The 20453-nt window shown below is 38.4% G+C and overlaps 1 protein-coding gene across 9 annotated transcripts in view; it reads left to right on the forward strand.

Moving 5' to 3' along the window:
* The first annotated feature begins 679 nt into the window (after positions 1–679).
* The window catches only part of CNBD1 (cyclic nucleotide binding domain containing 1), a 441461-nt gene continuing 421687 nt past the window's right edge, over positions 680–20453 (forward strand). For all 9 annotated transcript variants that reach the window (XR_014055766.1, XM_081496826.1, XM_081496830.1 and 6 more), the window contains exon 1: positions 680–818. Coding sequence is in view for 8 of the 9 variants with exons in the window: in XM_081496826.1 (XP_081352952.1) it covers positions 731–818 (88 nt within the window). In the remaining variant the exon portion in view is untranslated. The remainder of the gene's footprint in view (positions 819–20453) is intronic.

Raw genomic sequence — 20453 nt, forward strand, 5'->3', positions numbered from 1 at the left:
TATTAAAAAGCAGAGACATTACTTTGCCAACAAAGGTCAGTCTAGTGAAGGCTGTGGTTTTTCCAGTGGTCATGTATGGATGTGAGAGTTGGACTCTGAAGAAAGCTGAGTGCCAAAGAATTGATGCTTTTGAACCGTGGTGTTGGCGAAGACCCTTGAGACCCTCTTGGACTGCAAGGAGACCCAACCACTCCATCCATTCAGGAAATCAATCCTGACTATTCATTGGAAGGACTGATGCTGAGTCTGGAACTCTAATACTTTGGCAACCTGATGTGAAGAACAGACTCATTGGAAAAGAGCCTGATGGTGTGAAAGATTGAAGGCGGGAGAAGAAGGGGACGACAGAGGATGAGATGTTGGATGGCATCACCAACTCAATGGATGTGAGTTTGAGAAAACTCTGGGAGTTGATGATGGACAGGGAGGCTTGGTGTGCTATAGTCCATGGGGTCGCAAAGAGTCAGACATGCCTGAGTGACTGAACTGAACTGAACGGATAGCTTACAAAGCCTCCTTCATAACTTCCATTGCACTAAAATATCACTGTTCCTGGTGAAGGTTTCACTCTTGGAATACATATACACACATAGAACTGTGAACTTGAAGATTCCATAGTGCTCTACCTATCAGGGCATTCCTTAAGGGTTCTGCTTTGTGATGCCTCAAGGAGAGGAGTAGTCATTTGCCTCCTAAGAAGCCTCTGGTCGGCTGCCTCTGCGCCATCAAGATGCCTATGCCTTCTCTTCCAGCAGCCATTTTATCTCATATGATAGCTGTAAGCAATGTGCCTCCTCCTCCACTTCGCAGTATTCCAAGTGAGTGGGGAAACCCTGCAGAACCTACCATTTTTTTCAGTGGTACTTACCCCAGAGAAAAGAAATGGGGCATTTCAGGGTCGGTAGGCAGCCTGGGAGCCTTACTGACAGCACAGTGGACTGGAAAGAACACAGATGTGCCCATTCTGCTGTGTCCTGAAAGCATTTCATTCTCTAGGTTTCCAGTAGTTAGTAAAATGAGCATTTTTATGAGCTCCCAGAGCTTCAAATAACAAATAGTTTAAAAATAAACAAACAAAAAAACACGAAGGCTTAGAGAGGCCGTTTGTCTTACCAGTGAACAAGGCCCTTGTTTCTGACAGGTCTCCAGGTGTCTTCTGAGAGTTAGTTTTACAGCCTGTTCTTCGTGAGTTAATTTATGCATAATTTTTACTAGGAGAATTCCTTTTTAAAATTTTCAAGGGAAAAAAGACATAATTCCCATTTTTCTTGCTCTGAAGTTTATTCCCATTTTATTTTAATTTTGTAGTCTTTGGTTTACAATATTAAAGGAATTATAAATTTTGAGTTAAACATTTTGAAGTTTATATAATTTACAGTGTTTTCTTATTTTATATAGTCAGACTAAACCAGAATATTTTTTTCAAGATCTAGATCTCTCTTCATAGTCAGCAAATTCATAGATCTATTATTTGATCACCAATACACTGACTAATAATATGTAATAGTCCCAGTGATAGCTGAGATTTAAAATAAATTTTAGATACCAGCAGTAATAGTGACCTTTTCAACTTCAATAATGCATTTATCTTATTATTTTAATATTTACTGGGCAAATTTCTAGTATTGATTTGAAAAAGCTAACCCATCTGTTCTTTTATCTTCCTCTGAGAATTAACTTCTATGTATATATATATTTTAAATTAATGAACATAGTCACCAGGGAAAAGATGTCACAGGCAGCACTTGATACCATTTGAAAGGCTCTACTTAAGCCTTGAACATTATTAAATGAAGGTCTTATGTTAAATCAAATTTACTCCTATGTAAGTTACTTCTATATCTTTTTATTATTATTGAGCAAAAATTCTTATATGTAGTCAAAATCATATTTCAATGTCAGTGAAAATAAATGTCAAATGTAATTTTGTCAAAAAGCAGCAGTCTCTACTGTACAGAAAAAAGTTACTCTAAGATGGTTTCTTTTTTAGCAGCCTAGGATCTACAATAGCTGGGAGTTAAAAGAACAAATTAATTTCGAATCAATGGGATGAGATATGTGCTACTCTCTGTAGCGTCTCCCAAGGACACTTAACTTGTGTGAAGTGATTAAAAGATGAAAAATCAGCAGCAATTTAGATCTCAGAACTGAATAGAACATAATGGAAAGGCACGGAGCTCCCGATTGTCCCTTTAGAGTTTCCTGCTTCAAGTTCTGTGTGTGACTTCTCTTTAGATACGTGTCCGGCTTGCTCAGTAGCTGTGTCTTTGTGCTAACTCTAACAAGTCAGCAATTTCCCCAATTAAACTCTGCTGAAGCGATGATCTCATGAAAGCGTGTGTGAGGATGCTTTCAACCCAAAGGAGATGTAAAAGGGATTTATTCAAAACGCTACAGACGTAAATAGGAAGGTGCAGTTAAGGACCTTAAAGAAAGTCTAGGCATTATATACATTCCGGTTTACTTAGGATCAGGTTAGCTAGGTTATGTTTAGTGAGTCACGTCTACCTTCTCTATAAATTTCATGTGTGAATAACATTTATTGAGGGCTTTCTATAGGCAGTGTGTAAACATTTTGCACGTTATATTGTTATTTCATTTATTTTCTACAAGAACCCTTGAGCTCTGTGGTAAGCAGAATAATGGCCCTCAAAGATGTCCATGTCCTAATCCCTTGAACTATGAATATGCCATGTTACTTGGCAAGTGGACTTAAGATTACAGATGAAATTGAGGCTGTTAATCAGCTGACTTTGAGACGGGACAGTGTTCTAGAATATCTGGTGAGCCCATCATAATCTGAAGGGTCCTTATAAGTAGAAAAGGGAAACTTGTGTGGCAAATACAGGATGAGAAAGGCTGGATTGGCTATGGCTGACTTGGAATAAGGAAGGAGTCGGTAAGCCAAGGAATTCGAGTGGCCCCTAGAAGCTGCAAAAGAAATGGATCCTTCTCTAGAGTTTGCAGAAGGAATGCAGTCCTGCTGACAATATGATTTTAGCTTAGTGAGACCTGTTTCAGACTTCTGACTTAGAGAACTGTAAGATAACAAAGTTGTGTTGCTTTAAGCCAGTAGGTTGGTGGTAATTTGTTACAGTGGCAACACAAAACCAACACATGTTATATTTTACAGTTAGGGACAGGGAGGCTTAGGTTTCATACTCATGTTCACATAGTTGTCAAGTGGTAGAGATTATTCACAGTATTATCCTTGTTATGAATTTCCTCTACTCATAAACCAGCAACAAAGTCAGCCCCACTTTGGCTTTCTCCTTGCCCACTACCCTGAAGTCCCTCACACAGTTTACCACTTAAATGATGGTGATGCATTTGTTTGAATTTTGCCACCTACCTTGACCCTCTTGATTTAAGGAAGAGAATGTATCACACATCTTTAAACACCCTCTCCCCCGTCCCTGTGCTATCTCCTTGGCTCTGAAATTCAGACTCACAAACACTCCAGTAGTTAAGCTTCTTGAGTCACTTACAAATATTTTCTTTAAAACTTTCAAGGCTTCTACAATCTCTTTGACTTGTATCTCTGGATTCTTCATAACCCAGGAAAGAGATGAGATAATTGTTCTCAAAAGCAAAAATGTCATGCCACTTTTTATGCTGGATAAGTTTTATTTAAAAAATCTTACAAGTTAGCTAAATCTGCAGTAGTTTTACCACCTATGTGAAATAGCATCTAATCTAGGGACACATTAGATCCCTTATTATTAGCAGTTGATTTTCTGAAGAGACAAAAGGAAGAAAATTGTTTTAAATTTTTTTTTTTAAGGAGACAGAGAGCTCTCCTTTAGCATTTGGCTGGAGGAAACTATTTTACACCTATAATTAGTGTGGTCCAGTTAGCTACCTTTGTTTGTGTTGATAAGTTATACCTTTATTTTATTCATACTTATTAGGTTTATCCTTCTGAGAAAGGGCAATTTCAAAAGCGTGCTTTGCATTTTGTATTGGTTTATCTGATAATTTCTTCGCTTTAACAAAAGTGTTTGTTTGTTTGCTTTCCGAGTAATAAATGGCTTTCAGGTTCACAAGATATTAGTGGATACATTTTGCTTGTTCCAACATATGGAGATGTAGAAGGAAAAAAGCATTCAAGATAAGATCAGAGACACTTGAAGGAATTTAGGAACAAGATACTATTCTTAAATGAATGCTTTCCTTTGCTCTTTTTCATCTTAAGGGCAAATGAAAAAAATGGTGTCATTATTACTAACTCTTCAACGGCATTTCCTGTATTTTGAGAGTTGTTATTTCTCCCATGGCAAAAGATTAAAAGACCCTCAGAATGTATATTTATCTGTAAGGGGGAATATTACTCCATTTTAAAGTTCTACACCATTCAAATCCTAGGATTGCAAGTAAGAAAAAGGGCGGGGGCGGGGGTTGGGGCTTGTCTGTGGAGAAGCAGACTCTAATGTGTAAAGAAAGCAAGGTTGAAAAACAGAGCTGAAAAAAGATGAGAATGGATATTCCAAGAAGGGATAAAAGATGGAAAAAGTGGTTGAGTTATTGTGTGTGTCTCCGTGTGAGTGTAATCAATCATAGTCCTAATGGAAAATAACATCAGATAGTTTAGGGAAAGAAATACTGGAAAGTTGTTTTCTCTACTTTGTTTCAGTTTAAAAGTCACTTAAATTTTTCTGTAAGTCCCAGAGCAGAAAGGATGAATATTTTATTGAAAAAGTAGAGTTTTTACTTTGGTTCTCAATGTGCTTGTACTTTGTGTTGGAAAATCTTGAATGGCCTTTAGAAATTAAGTTACCGCAATTTAAGTGAAAAAAAGTGAAAGTGTTAGTCACTCAGTGTGTCCGACTCTTTGCAACCCCATGGACTCCAGCCCACCAGGTTCCTCTGTCCATGGAATTCTCCAGGCAAGAACACATGAGTGGACAGCCTTTCTCTTCTCCATGGGATCTTCCGGACCAGGGATTGAACCCAGGTCTCCTGCACGGCAGCTTAAACTTGAGCTTAATCATGACTGCGGTGTTCAGGCAGGAGACCTTGAAGTAAATTGCAGCTCATCACAAGTCAGATCTCTCTAGAGGTCACTCTAGGTCACCCCTCAGCCTCAGGCTACTGCTCTGCTCCCGGCAGGCGGTCGGCAGTAGCTCCTGCGTTAGTCCTCTGGTATCACCCCTCCAGCCATCTGTATCCTTTATCACCTTCCTCCCAACATACATTGTGGACCACATTTTCTTTGTGATATGATGATTTAAAAAAGGATCATATTAACATATTAAAAGGATCATATTAGATCATATTAACTCTCTGCTCAAAAATTATCAGGGCCCTACTCTCCTCCAAAACTTAAGATTACAATTCATTTCCCTCAATCTGGTATTTAAACTTTTCATGACTGAGCTTAAATCTGTCTCTCATGTCCTAGACTTTACACTTGATACAGGGTAAAATGCAGCTAAAATGATTTGACTGATGTTCTTTAAACCTACCTGCAACACTTCTCAGGAGGATGAGAGAGCTTTCTAGGTCCGAGTAAACATTCATGTAACCCTATTTGGCAACTGTGCTCAGAAGGTTATAGGATAGAATCACAACCTCCCAGAAGGGCAGAATCAGGTGTTTCCCTTTTGTGGAAGCAGTTGTCACAGCTACCAAGGCAGCAGCCCACAGAGTTCTCTTTGGCCCCCAGGTTCAAGGTAGTGAGAGTCACAAAGGGCAGGTGCAAAGTAGTCCTGACTCAAAAGCCTCATATGAAGAGGAAATAAAGAGCCTCTTGAAAGTGAAAGAGGAGCGTGAAAAAGCTGGCTTAAAACTCAGCATTCAAAAAACAAAGATCGTGGTATCTGGTCCGATCACTTCATGGCAAATAAATAGTGAAACAATGGAAACACAGACAGACTTTATTTTTGGGGGCTCAAAAATTACTGCAGAGGATGACTGCAGCCATGTAATTAAAAGACACTTGCTCCTTGGAAGAAAAGCTATGATCAACCTAGACAGCATATTAAAAAGCAGAGACATTACTTTGCCAGTAAATGTCCATCTAGTCAAAGCTATGGTTTTTCCAGTAGTCATGTATGGATGTAAGTGTTGGACCAAAAAGAAAGCTGAGCACCAAAGAATTGATGCTTTTGAACTGTGGTGTCAGAGAAGACTCTTGAGAGTCCTTTGGACTGCAAGGAGATCCAACGAGTCCATCCTAAAGGAAATCAGTCCTGAATATTCTTTGGAAGGACTGACATTGGAGCTGAAACTCCAATCCTTTGGCCACCTGATGTGAAGAACTGATTATTTGAAAAGACCCTGGTGCTGAGAAAAATTTGTTTGTCTAATGCTTAGCATTCAAGTGTTTAGTAAATTGGCAGAAGAATGAATAAATCTCAATTTGTGGGAGTTTAGCAGTGCTCTTTCACAAATCATTACATGAATAGCAAGTGCATCAGACACACGCCAGGTCATGCTAGTGTTGCTGCTGCTGCTGCTGCTAAGTCGCGTCAGTCGTGTCCGACTCTGTGCGACCCCATAGACGGCAGCCCACCAGGCTCCGCCGTCCCTGGGATTCTCCAGGCAAGAATACTGGAGTGGGTTGCCATTTCCTTCTCCAGTGCATGAAAGGGAAAAGTGAAAGTGGAGTCGCTCAGTCGTGTCCGACTCTTAGCGACCCCATGGACTGCAGCCTACCAGGCTCCTCCGTCCATGGGATTTTCCAGGCAAGAGTACTGGAGTGGAGTGCCATATAGTGTTACCTGCCTGCTAATGCAGGAGACCTAAGAGGCCTAAGATTCTATCTCTAAGGAGGAAGATCCCCACTCCAGTATTCTTGCCTGGAAAACTCTACGGACAGAGGAGCCTGGCAGGCTACAGTCCATGGGGTTGCAAAGCATCAGACATAACTGAACACACACACAGAATCAGGAGAATATTACCAGTTGAGTGAGTCTTCCTCCCAACCCATGCTACTGCTACTGCTAAGTCGCTTCAGTCGTGTCCGACTCTGTGCGACCCCATAGACGGCAGCCCACCAGGCTCCGCCGTCCCTGGGATTCTCCAGGCAAGAATACTGGAGTGGGTTGCCATTTCCTTCTCCAGTGCATGAAAGTGAAAAGTGAAAGGGAAGTCGCTTAGTCGTGTCCGACCCTTAGCGAACCCACGGACTGCAGCCTATCAGGCTCCTCTGTCCATGGGATTTTCCAGGCAAGAGTACTGGAGTGGGTTGCCATTTCCTCCTGATCTTATCCTCAGAAGTATCATAAAAAATATTTTGTCTCGGAGTTTTCCAAGCATATTCATGTTTATATGTGTTTGAATACATCAAAAGGCTACTGAAGGATGTTTAAGTTGCTGTGTCTCATCTTCTATTCCACCCTTCTGTATTCTGCTTTATGAAATTGGGGCTCGGACTCTGCAAACCGGGTTTTCCCGAGAAGACAGGTTGCCTCCTGTCAGGCTCTGTCAACAGCAGTGTTAGATGGGGATTGGAAGGCGCGAGGAAAGCTAAGGAAAGTGTTTGTTCTTCTGATTTCTGTTTTTAGTTTGTTGCTCCTTCTTGTATCTCTCCAGAAATGTGTTTTTCACCCAGGCAGTGTCTGTCTGTTTGTTCCAGCAGCAGCAATTAATTCTGTTTGCAGTTTTCCCAACATTCTCAGGAACAGCCCCAACACTTCCCTTCAAAAATCCAGTGCCAGCTGCTTAGGCCCTGTCCTCAGAGGGCCATGTTTCAGCTTTGCAGGGCCATTGATCCAGCTTCGAAGTTTTAGTAATTAAACCTCTTTCCTTTGCTTCATCAGCAGAAATATTGGTGGTAGATGCTTTCTGCATGGTATTTGATCTTCCTTTTATTGTCTTTTCATTTCTTTAATACGTAACATTGCTTTGTATTATTTTTTCCATTAAAAATACTGTTATGGCTTCTGTTTCCTGGCTACTGGATCCTAACTAATACGGTAGGAATTTGTTTCTAGCAAGTTTTGCTGTTAAAATCAAATAAACGTTTTGCATGTATCTTTTAAAGTTGGTAAGCAAATGGTTCAATAGATCTGCAAGGCCAAAGGATGTGTGCATTTTAAATTTTGATAACTACTGATACTGTCTTCCGAAGAGGCTGTGCTAATTTCTAGTCCTACCATCAGTGCATGCAAACTTTTATTTTACAGCATTTCTACTGATATCATGTATTATAAAACAAATATTTGTCAATAAATTAATTGAAAACAAGTTTAACTGCTCTTTAAGTTTATTTTTCTTAAATAGCGAGGTTTAGAATCTTTTCATATATTTTTGGCAATTTGTATTTATGTGAACAGTTGTTTATATCCCTTACCCATTCACTGAGGTTTGTTTTTCCTTTTATTTAAAACAACTCTTTATTTATAAAAGAAATGAGCCCTTCAGTTTGTGCTTTACAAATGTTTTTCTCAGTTTGCATTTTTCTTTTGTCTTTATGATTTTTGTGTCCAACAAAGATTTTAGAATGTTTGTGTAGTTTTGCCCTCTGTTATTGATTCTTGCTTAGAATGTCATTTTTCATATCAAGATTTAAACATCTTTCCTCCATGCTTTCTCTTAGTGTTTGTATAGTTTTATTTTTCAGTGCTAAACTTGTTAAATATTTGGTGCATCTAAATATAATTTTGAATACATTTACTTTAGAGTAGTGATGTAAGGCTACAACATAATATTTTTCCAAGTGACCAACCAACTGTTCTAACACCATTTGTTGAGTAATTCTTATCTACTAATCTACAATGTCAGTTTTGATTAAATACTACATTTTTCAGGTATTCTGGATCTATATCTGGAGTATATTATTTACTTTTGACGCTAATCTCCTGTTTTCTCTCATCTATTTATGCATTCATGTTGAACAGTTATAATTTTGAAGCCTTATATTTCAGTACCTGGTAAGATTAATCTTTACTGATTACTCTTTCTTAAAAGACATTTTTCTGGCTATTCCGTTTTTATTTTCCTTTGTGAACTTTAGAACTATCTGGGCTTCTTCAACAAATAAACATTTTGGTATTTTAACTGGAAAAAATGTGCTAAATTTAAAATTATCTTAAGGAGAACAGACATCTTTATGGTATTGAGTTTTCTACTGAGGAACTGGTATCTTTATTCAACCTTTCTACTTCCAAGTTACGCTGGTGTCCATTGATGACACTCAATAAAACTTACTCTTGGGCATTTAATTTTTTCCTGTTTATTATAAAGATCTTCTTCTCATTGTGTTTTCTAACTATAAAAGTCTTACAAAGAAGCTATTGAATTAAAAAAATAAAATAAAAAATTGAAGCCACAATTTTACAGAAATGCTGTAAATTCAACATAAAGAAATATATATTCCCAGAGCCATTTGACACTCCATCATCCTTAAATATTTTAGTATGTATTTCTTAAAAACAAGGACATTCTCTTATTGTAATCAGGGTACATTCATCACAACCAGGAACTTAACAGAGATAAATTACTGTAATCTAATCTTTGGACCGTATTCAAATTTAGCCAATTGTTCTTATAATCTTCTGTAAGTAAAGGATTCAATTTAAAGTCTCACATTGCATTTCATTGTCTTGTCTCTTTGATCTCCTTTAGCTGGGAATGGTTCTAAGTTTTCCTTGCATTTCATGACTTTGATGCTGGGAGATTATAAACCATTATTAGCAGGTTATGATTCAGTTTGATTTGTCTGATATTTCCTTAGGATTAGATTCAAGTCAGATATCTTTGGCAGGAATGTCACAGAAGTGATTCTGTGTTCTCCTTCTGTCTTACCGGGTGGTGCATAATTTCACTTTAATCAGTTGATTGCAGTACACACAGAGAGCTTTGCTGTAAATTTACCCTTTCCTATTTTGTAATTAATAAGTATTTTGTCAAAAAGTATTTTGAAAGTATATAAATATTCTATTTCTTCTCATATATTTAATCAATTAATCATTGTAAAATTATGATTTCCTTGTTTATTCAAAAGGGCTTCCCTGGTGGCTCAGCAATAAAGAATACACCTGCCAAGCACGAGACGTGGGTTCGATCCCTGGGTCAGGAAGATCCCCTGGAGAAGGAAACAGCAACCCACTCCAGTATTCTTGCCTGGGAAACCCCATGGATAGAGGAGCTTGGCGGTCTATAGTCCATGGTGTCACAAAAGAGTGGGACATGATTTAGTGACTAAACAATAACAGCAACAGTTTATTCAAAGTGTTTTGATGAATTGCTATCGTTATATATTTTGATGCCTAAATTGTTTAATTGTTTAGTCTGGCCACTGGGAGTGCTCTCAAGGTTGTTAAGCGTTTCTTTACTTTCTAGAGCAGTAAGATTTTTCAGGCTCATCTTATACTTTTACCTACCTGAGCCCACAGACCAACCATTTTCCCACAAAGCCCTAGTTCATTTTAATGTGGACTTGGATTTAAAAATCAAGATCTGGATACTATGTGTGTCCCTTGATGTTAGAGTGTTCCTGCTCCCAGGCCCTCTCAGTGGACAGATCTAAGGAATTAGATTTTACAGTTATTTTTGCTTGCATATCAATCTATTTCTAATAATAAATCAATATTTCTGTTTCTATTTTGCTTGCATATCAATCTATTTCTATTGAACCACTGAGTGAGTTTACACTAAGTGGTTCAAGTCCAAGGCAACTCTATGGTCATTTTGGTCTTCTCCTCCTAGAAGTCTCTTCTCTCAAGTATGAAACCGTGCTCCTATTAATCCAAACACCTTTGACCAGTTCCCCTGTATGTGGCCCGTTTTTCAAACCACTGCCCCTCTCCTCCGGAGAAGGCAATGGCACCCCACTCCAGTACCCTTGCCTGGAAAATCCCATTGATGGAGGAGCCTAGTAGGCTGCAGCCCATGGGGTCGCGAAGAGTCAGACACGACTGAAAGACTTCACTTTCCCTTTTCTTTTTTTTTTCACTTTCCCTTTTCACTTTCATGCATTGGAGAAGGAAATGGCAACCCACTCCAGTGTTCTTGCCTGAAGAATCCCTGGGACGGAGGAGACTGGTGGGCTGCCGTCTATGGGGTCACACAGACTTGGACACGACTGACGCGACTTAGCAGGAGCAGCAGCAGCCCCTGTCCGCATCCCTACTGAGGGTCCTACACTCAACCCTCTCCCATTTCCACTTTTGTTCTCCTTACCCCTCTCGCATCTGATACTCCTCCCAGGCCCACCCCACGTGTGAGTGCCCACCACCGTGGTATTGTGCACTGGGACACCCTATCAGCACCCCACACCTACAGCGGGAATTGATGTCTACCTTTCTCTACTCTCTCAGCAGTTTTGGGACTCATTGGTTCAGAGGAAAGTAAAAGCTATTGAATATCGAGTTACTCATAATCAGCAACTTAAATTGTTACCCTAAGGGATTTGCCATCTATGAAATTCTGTTTTCTACTTATATAATGACATATTATCAAACAATTTTGTCTCTTTTTTCATTTGTTTTTTAAACAGGCATACGTTGTTTTATTATGTGTTGTAGATATTGCATGTTTTACAAAATGAAAGTTTGTGGCAGCCTTGTGTTAACTAAGTCTATGGTACCATTTTTCTCTTTTTAAAAAATGTATTTTAATTGGAAGATAAGTGCAATATTGTGTTGGTTTTGCTGTACGTCAACATGAATCGGCCACAGGTGTACAGGTGTCCGCCACAACCTGAACCCCCCTCCACCTCCCTCCCCACCCTATACAGGGTGGTCCCAGTACACCGGCTTTTGGTGACCAGCTTCATGCATTGAACTTGCATCTGGACATCGATTTTACATATGGTAACATACATATTTCAATGCTATTCTCTCAAATCATCCCACCCTCAAACTGGCATCGTTTTTCTAACAGCATTTGTTCACTTCTTGTCTCTGTGTTATATTTTAGTATTTCTTACTGTTTTTCAAACCTTTTCATTTAGTACTGTCATATTTGTTGTGGTGATCTCTGTTAAGTGATCTTTTTTGTCTCTTTTTCTCGAGTTGTTATAACTTGCATATTTCTTTTATCAAACCGTGTTCCTTGGTGCCTTCAGACATGTGCAGCACTAGTGAGTATGTGTGTCCTGTTCCTGCATTTAGGCTGTTGCTTCTAGTGTTTCAACATTAAACATGACGCTGTCTTTTGGTTTGGTATATTCATAAAATGAAGAACCTTTTCTCGACTTAAATTATTTAAAAAACAGTATTGAATTTTATTGACGACTTCTACGTCTGTTGAAGTTATGAATTTGAATATGTTCACTTGTAAATTTTATCTTTGTAACTTGAAATTTCTTCAAATTACTATATGATAATCTTACATTTTTGTGGGTATGATTATGTTAATATGCTTCTGGACTTAATAAACTTATTCATTTTTATTTATGTATGAGATCAGTATCTGTTTTTCATTTTCACCCTGCCATCACACTTGGATATCATTGCTTTACTTGCTTCATCAAAGAAATTTGGAAGGTTTTTTTTTTCCTGTGTTCTGAAACATTTTACTAACATTAGAGTTATTTCTCCTATGAAAATTTGATGGAATTCACTATGATAACACCTTGCTTTGATATATTTGTGTGTGTGTGTGTGTGTGTGTGTGGGTGTGGGTGTAAGAGAGAGAGAAACTGAACTGTGAGATTACTTTCTACTTTCAAGGCAAATTATTTATCTAGGTTTTCTCTCCCTTCTAGGGTCAATTTAAGAATGTACATTTTCCTGAAAACTCACTCATTTTTAAATCAGAATTTTAATTATTTTGCATGTAGTTGTAAAAAATACATTATCTTTATGATTTTTCAAGTTAATTACACCCCAATTATCTTTCTGACATTGAGTACTTATGACTTTTTTTCCTTGTTTAGATAAGTCAGTAGTTTATTTTTTCCCTTTAAAGAAACAGCTCTTGAATTTGCTAACTTTTCAACAGTTTTTCCTGTTTTATAATTATAAATTATAATATTAATTTCTACTTTTCTATTTTCTTTCTTCCATTTCTCTTATTATTTTAGTTTTCTTTTTCTAACTTCTTGGGTAAAATGCTTAATTCTTTTTACTTTATTGTAATATACATACATACAGGAGTGTATGGCTCCCAAAGAAAGACTAATTACATCCCATTGGTTCATGAAAGCATTCACTATTTTTACTTTCTTGATATTTTGTAATTTCAGTTTTGATATGTTCTTTAAGAATAAATTTGATGTATGATCAATATATCTCATTAACTATGTAAAATAATTATATCCTCAGTGATTCAATTTCCATTTAATTTGGGGGTTAAAAAGGAAAAGAACTTACTCTGGAAGTTATTTTGTCTCTTGAGTTTTTCTTTCCAATTTGCTTTTTTAAAACAATTTTTAAAATTGAGATATAGCTAATTTGTTAATACAAAAGCTGAGATTTTTGATTTATAAATTGTAATGCCATTTAATTTGGAAAACATTTAATAGTAAGGCTCCGTATCTAAACCTATATTTCTTGACTCATTAACTTTAGACAATGGATATTGACAATCTAGTACAAAATGAGAAAATTTTCTTTATATCTTAATTTGATTATTAATATCTAGTGAATATTAATATCTAAGTCTTTGGCTAAATTCATACCTTCAAATATTATTAGTACACATCCATTAGTTTTAAATATTCTTTAGTCTGTAACTACTATCTGTTGTGTGAGGAAATTTATACAAATATATTTCATACTTTTGCTTCTCTGATGAAACTTCCAATTTGTTACTCATTATTATTTGCACTGTCTCCACTAGAATCTATGGAGAATCTAAAATTTGTGTTAAGGTTTAAGGATTTACTTACTCTTTGTTAGAATGTGTGCTTGCTAAGTTGGTTCAGTAGTGACTCTTTGCGACGCTATGGATGGTAGCCCACCAGGCTCCTCTGTCCATGGGATTCCCCAGGCAAGAATACTGGAGTGGGTTGCCATGCCCTCCTCCAGGGGATCTTCCTGACCCAGGAATCGAACTCACAACTCTTACTTCTCCTGCATTGGCAGGCAGGTTCTTTACCACTAATGCTACCTGGGAAGCCACTTTATTAGTATAGTCCATACCATTTAAGCCTTAGTTGTATGTTTATCAAATTGTATTTTTCAGAGAGCTCATGGTACATTATATTCTCTGAAGTTTTTATTTGTTACCCTTATATTTATTGGAGAGTAAAACTCATGAGTCACATTTTTTCCCTGCTTATCAGGGAAAAAAATTGTCTTACTGTTTGCCAGGACTTTGCTGCAGAGAAGACTAAGGCCAAATTGAGTTTTGACTCTAATAGGAGATGCTTCCTCTTTTGGCTGGGTGCTAAAATAATTGTTTACCTTTGAAACAGCAGTGTTTAGTTACTAACCTAGTGCATCTAAAATATCTAATCTCTTTGTAGATCATGAACTATGCCTTCTCTTTTCCGTTCGGGGTCATGGTATTTACTTCTTCAGATTTAGGTCTTTGTACGAGAAAAATGTTCTTGTATTATATATTCGAGCACTCCCCCCTCCTCCCCGACTCCTGCCTTACCATTGTTACTATTTCCTTCTTCAGGGATAGTTTTCAAATGTAGGGTCTCCTATCTTCATTTACTACTTTCTCCTTCTCTTTCCCTCTGTTTATGTTAACCTCTATGTCCTAGGACCGTATTTTCTTAATACTCTATTGACATTTCTGCTCTTTCTAATGTGGATTTTGTTATAATTATTTTTCTTTCCTTTCTTGAATATGACCTGTTCATTTGTAATAAATTTCTATTGTTTTATTTATATTTAATGCCTTATAGGTCATTTTTCTTTCATCAAGAGTTTGTGTGTGTGTGTGGTGGGACTTTATTCCCATTTCCTGCCTATTACATCTTCTAATGCAAATTATTTTTCATTTGATAAGTTAAGTGTTTTTCACAATTTCTCTTAGAGTATGTTATGCCTAGGTATCAGTATTATTGAATGATGGTTATATTTTTGAAGGTGGATTACTTGCAAGAAAAATAAATGAACGAGGATAGCAGACTGATGGAATTTTCTTGTATGTTAACTGTGAACACTTTCTCATCATTTCTGTTCTGTACTCTTCCCTAAATTGTATGTCTCTATTAGTGCTGTCATAATTCATATTCCAAAGGTTTCTTGGTAGAGATTTCTCTATTTCTCTTTAATGACTGAGATCAGCTGCTCCTGTGATTGTCACCTAACATATGCCCTCTATTTTACCATTACAACAACCTGACTCTTAAAAAATATATAAGTACAGGTGGAATCCTTGTTTGGTCCTACATTTCATGTATATCATGGGCTTAGGGTTCTTGAGAGTGTGTCCAGTCTCGAGAATTTCCCGTTCCAGGTAAGAGTTCATCGGCTGTATCCTCCAGGACCCTACAACCTTCTCCTGGAGAACTCTGCTTATTTCCTCAAACAAGAGAAGTATGCATATGCTTGCTTTTTTTAAGGTTCATTGAAATCACATCATTTGGCTGGTTTTCTTCAAAGTTCATAGTAAGGAAATGTGCTTAATCCTCAGTTTAATGAAGATCAAAATATTTCCTCCTTTGTATACTTTTTACTTAGTGAGTTCTTTGCCATGGTGAATAGCTTTTTAATGCCAAAAATTACATTTCCATGATCTTCAATCTCATGTAGAAAAGAAGGTAAAATTATTCATGTACAATACCCTACAAGGGACAGAGTTGTTTCATTTGTTCATCTATTAGCTTTTGGTGGATATTCTTTGCCACATCGTTTAAACAAAACTTTATATTCATCAGCTATTCCTGCCTTCATTGGTTTTCCTTGATTTATTTTCCTTGCATACAACTGACCCTTGTCTGACATATAGAACAATGTTCTTATTTATCCATAATAATTTAACAAACAATATTCATTTAAATTCAAGCATTGTGATAAGTTCTAGTGTTTCATATATGAGTGAAGAATGGGTCCTACCTTTAGGGGACAGTGATAAATTGAAAGAAACATTAAGTACAATTGAAAAAATCTTAACAAAGGATGATGCTTGCTCCACTGCAACTATTTTCAGGTTTAGTAAAACTGCTTTTTCCTAGTAACGAGAAGTTTAAATGTCACAGACAAGTTAACTTTTGGGGTGGACCTAAATGGAGGGATAAGGTTTTTTTTTTTAGGTTGAGAAAGAACCAAAGAGAATATCATATTGAAAAGACTAAATATGTTCATGGAGTAGATAGAAAATATGTTATTGAAACCTGAGGGGCAAGGGAGATTAACACGGTGGTGGTGTTTAATGAAGTTCAGTGAGGTTAATTTATGATTATAAAAGGCACTGTATTCCATACAAAGTTATGCAACCACCATTGGAATTTTCTTTTCTTTTCTTTTTTGTGGCCGCACCGTGTGGCATATGGATCTTCGTTCCCTCACCAGGGATCAAACCCACCCCCAGTGGAGGTGTGGGGTCTTAACCCCTGGGCTTCCAGGGAAGTCCCTACCGCTGGAATTTTAGAAAGTGCTGTGATACTAGCATGAGGGACGGGCTGGAAGGGAAGAGACTGGAGTCAGGGAGACTAGAGAGATTACTGCACTAGTACAGATGAGATGCTAAGAGGGTCTGAAGCACGATTCTGACGTGTCGCCTGCACGGGAGCAGCCCTTCTTCACGGCGGCCATATTTGGCGGCTACACCATTGCGATTGGAGAAGCCATGTTTGAAAGATACGTTAGAATACATTCAAAAGAAGCAGAATTGATGGGTTTCATAACACACTGGCCCTGAAAGGGAAACAAAGAATAGGACCCCAAGGTTGATGACAGAGTTATGGAAAGTAACAGGGTTTTTTTTAACCCAGGTGGAGAATTCAGGGGCGGAGGGGGTGTCAGGCTTTTGAGGGAAAGAAGTATGAGAGGAATTATCGCTGAAGGTTTTGCTGTCTTGAGTTTGATTTTCCTGGATGACATTCACATGAATGTCAGTAGAGTGAAGGTTAGAGTTCTGGGCTAGAGAGTTTGGTGTGGGGATCTGAAGTGTATGTGTGATAGTGGGGATGGGAGTGCTGACGAGATCATGCAAGGAGAGGGTCTAAACTGAGAAGAGAAGACAGGGACCCTGGGAATGGATCGGCGGCGTGCTCAAAGCAGGAAGATGGGAGTCTGTAGAGCAGTCTAATAAGGAAGAGGCAAGCTAGGAAGCCGTGGGGTCACAGAGGTCTCACAGGCAGAAACTTCACCAGCGTCAAATGTCAAAGGGGTTAGTACGATGAAGACTGAAAAGAAGTTACTGGGCTAGAAACTACAGGATTGCCTATAATTTTTAATAAAGACAACTTTTAATAAATAATGAAGGTGAAAGATAAATTTTAGTGAGTGGAAAAGCGAATGTGAGTTGAGGCAATAAAGATGTAGATGATTGCATTCATCAAGATATAAACAGAAGCTGTGTCAATAATTTGTTGTATAACATTCCCCTCATTTTTCCCTCTTCAGTTAACACATGTTTATTTTAATGTCTTAACTGCTCAGACAAGGGGCAGGAACAACATAGGCCCACTTGTATGATTGTCCATGTTGGTATGTCAACTTTTATTTTTAGAAGCCCTTCCTTGGGCACTATTACTTTGCCTTTTAATGGTTTATTTAATTGAAAATTTTCAAGTGCCTATGTTTATTGAATATTATTTGAAGAAGAATTAACTTGGGGATTTTATAAAATAACAATTAGTTGAAGGGAAGAGAATAAACACACTATTAAGTGTTGACATAGTGAAAGGTTGCTGCTACGAGCCATGAACAATGCCTGGATTCATGGCCTCCAGAGGAAACGTATTCAATCCGAGGCTTGATCACTTAAAGCTTTTTGTGTAGCAAAGTTTTATTAAAGTATAAAAGAGATAGTGAAAACTTCTGAGGCAGACATCAGAAGGAGACAGAAAGAGCACCCCTTTGCTAGTTTTTAGCAAGGAGTTATATACCAATTCGGAGAAGGCAATGGCACCCCACTCCAGTACTCTTGCCTGGAAAATCCCATGGATGGAGGAGCCTGGTAGGCTGCAGTCCATGGGGTCGCGAAGAGTCGGACACGACTGAGCGACTTCACTTTCATTTTTCACTTTCATGCACTGGAGAAGGAAATGGCAACCCACTCCACTGTTCTTGCCTGGAGAATCCCAGGGAGGGGGGAGCCTGGTGGGCTGCAGTCTACGGGGTCGCGCCGAGTCAGACACGACTGAAGTGACTTAGCAGCAGCAGCAGCAGTATATACCAATTAGCAAGCTGCTAATTAGAGAAAGGAAACTCCTCAAAACTGAGAGAGTTATACCAGGCTCCTCTCCCACAACATGCATTTTGAGATAGCATTGGCACAAGATGAGTCATCCCTGCCATAAAACAATGGACATGAATATTGAAGAAAGGCAGATTTCCAATCAAATACATAGTTCATTAACATATCTTAAGAAAGACATTTCCATGAGGAAAACTGTATTGGTTAGCCCAAGATTTGTGATAAAGTTAAGTTCAGGTGGAACCAGATGTCACCATAACAACGCGGAATTAAAAGAAACCTCCTTTAATTTTGCATAAAGAAGGAAAAAATAATCTGCCACTTGCAGTTTAGTCCCTCCTGCCACTTGGGGACTTCTGGCCTCCCTACCCAGGCTGTTAACACTCTCAATAGGTGTGTTTCAGTTCAGTTCAGTTCAGTCACTCAGTTGTGTCCAACTCTTTGCGACCCCATGAACCGCAGCATGCCAGGCCTCCCTGTCCATCACCAACTCCTGGAGTTTACCCAAACTCATGTCAAGTGAGTTGGTGATGCCATCCAACCATCTCGTCCTCTGTCGTCCCCTTCTCCTCCTGCATTTATTCTCTATTATTACACAAATTTAGACTTATTTATTAATAGAAACATAGAACTGGATCAACTATCCAAGTATATACAGAGAATTAGTTACGCTTGTAGTCAATGATAGATATTTTCCTGTCTCCCACCCTACTCCTTGTTCTGTACTTTAGTCCTATGCTAGAATTCACTCCTGCACATTAGTATAAGAATTGCTATTCTTACTAAAAGTTTATTATTAATGTTTCTATTACTACTGCTACTTAGCCATTTGTACTCTGAATACTGTATTAAGCAAATTTCTACTTATCACTGGGTTCATCATTAGAGTAAGAGTATGCTACAGTTAATTACTTTGAAGCAGTCTGTTTTGTAGGCTTCTCAGGTGGTGCTAATGGTAAAAAAACCTGCCTGCCAAGGCAGAAGATATAAGCGACAGGGATTTGATCCATGGGTTGGGAAGATCCCCTGGAGAAGGCAATGGCAACCCATTCCAGTATTCATCCCTGGAGAATCTGATGGACAGAGGAGCCTGTCAGGCTATGGTCCATAGAGTTGCAAAGAGTCAGATGCGACTGAAGTGACTTGGCACGCACGCATACTCTGACATTTTCGCATGGTGTTGTCACATTTTCTCTTTGGCTCCACTGTCCATCTCCTTTATCTTGCCCTATAAGCCACTCAGTGAGTGCAGTCTCCTAGTAAACAGTGGTTATGCATTTACAATACCGTTAAGGCATTACTTATTATACTACTTCCTCTTTGCTTTATGCAAAGGATATTTATCTATTGTACTTTTAAGGGAAAGATTGTTGGAGGAAAATAATTTAGTCTTCAGTTCAGTTCAGTTCATTCGCTCAGTCGTGTCCGACTCTTTGCCTCCCCATGAACCGCAGCATGCCAGGCCTCCCTGCCCATCACCAATTCCTGGAGATTACTCAAACTCATGTCTATCACATCAGTGATGCCATCCAACCATCTCATCCTCTGTCGTCCCCTTCTCCTCCCACCTTCAATCTTTCCCAGCATCAGGGTCTTTTCCAATGAGTCAGCTCTTCGCATCAGGGGGCCAAAGTAGTGGAGTTTCAGCTTCAACATCAGTCCTTCCAATGAACACTCAGGACTGATTTCCTTTAGGATGGACTGGTTGGATCTCCTTGCAGTCCAACGGACTCTCAAGAGTCTTCTCCAACACCACAGTTCAAAAGCATCAATTCTTCTGTGATCAGCTTTCTTTATAGTGCAACTCTCACATCCATACATGACCACTGGAAAAACCATAGCCTTGACTAGACAGACCTTTGTTGGCAAAGTAATGTCTCTGCTTTTTAAAATGTTGTCTAGGTTGATCATAACTTTCCTTCCAAGAAATAAGCGTCTTTTAAGTTCATGGCTGCAGTAACCATCTGCAGTGATTTTGGAGCCCCTCAAAAATAAAGTCTGCCAATGTTTCCACTGTTATCCCATTTATTTCCCATGAAGTGATGGGACTGGATGACATGATCTTAGTTTTCTGAATGTTGAGCTTTAAGCCAATTTTTCACTCTCCTCTTTCACTTTCATCAAGAAGCTCTTTAGTTCTTCTTCACTTTCTGCCATAAGGGTGGTGTCATCTGCATATCTGAGGTTATTGATATTTCTCCCGGCAATCTTGATTCCAGCTTGTGCTTCATCCAGCCCGG

This window comes from Giraffa tippelskirchi, chromosome 6 (assembly GCF_054371585.1).
Source record: "Giraffa tippelskirchi isolate mGirTip1 chromosome 6, T2T-mGirTip1v1.2.pri, whole genome shotgun sequence".
NCBI classification, from domain to species: domain Eukaryota; kingdom Metazoa; phylum Chordata; class Mammalia; order Artiodactyla; family Giraffidae; genus Giraffa; species Giraffa tippelskirchi.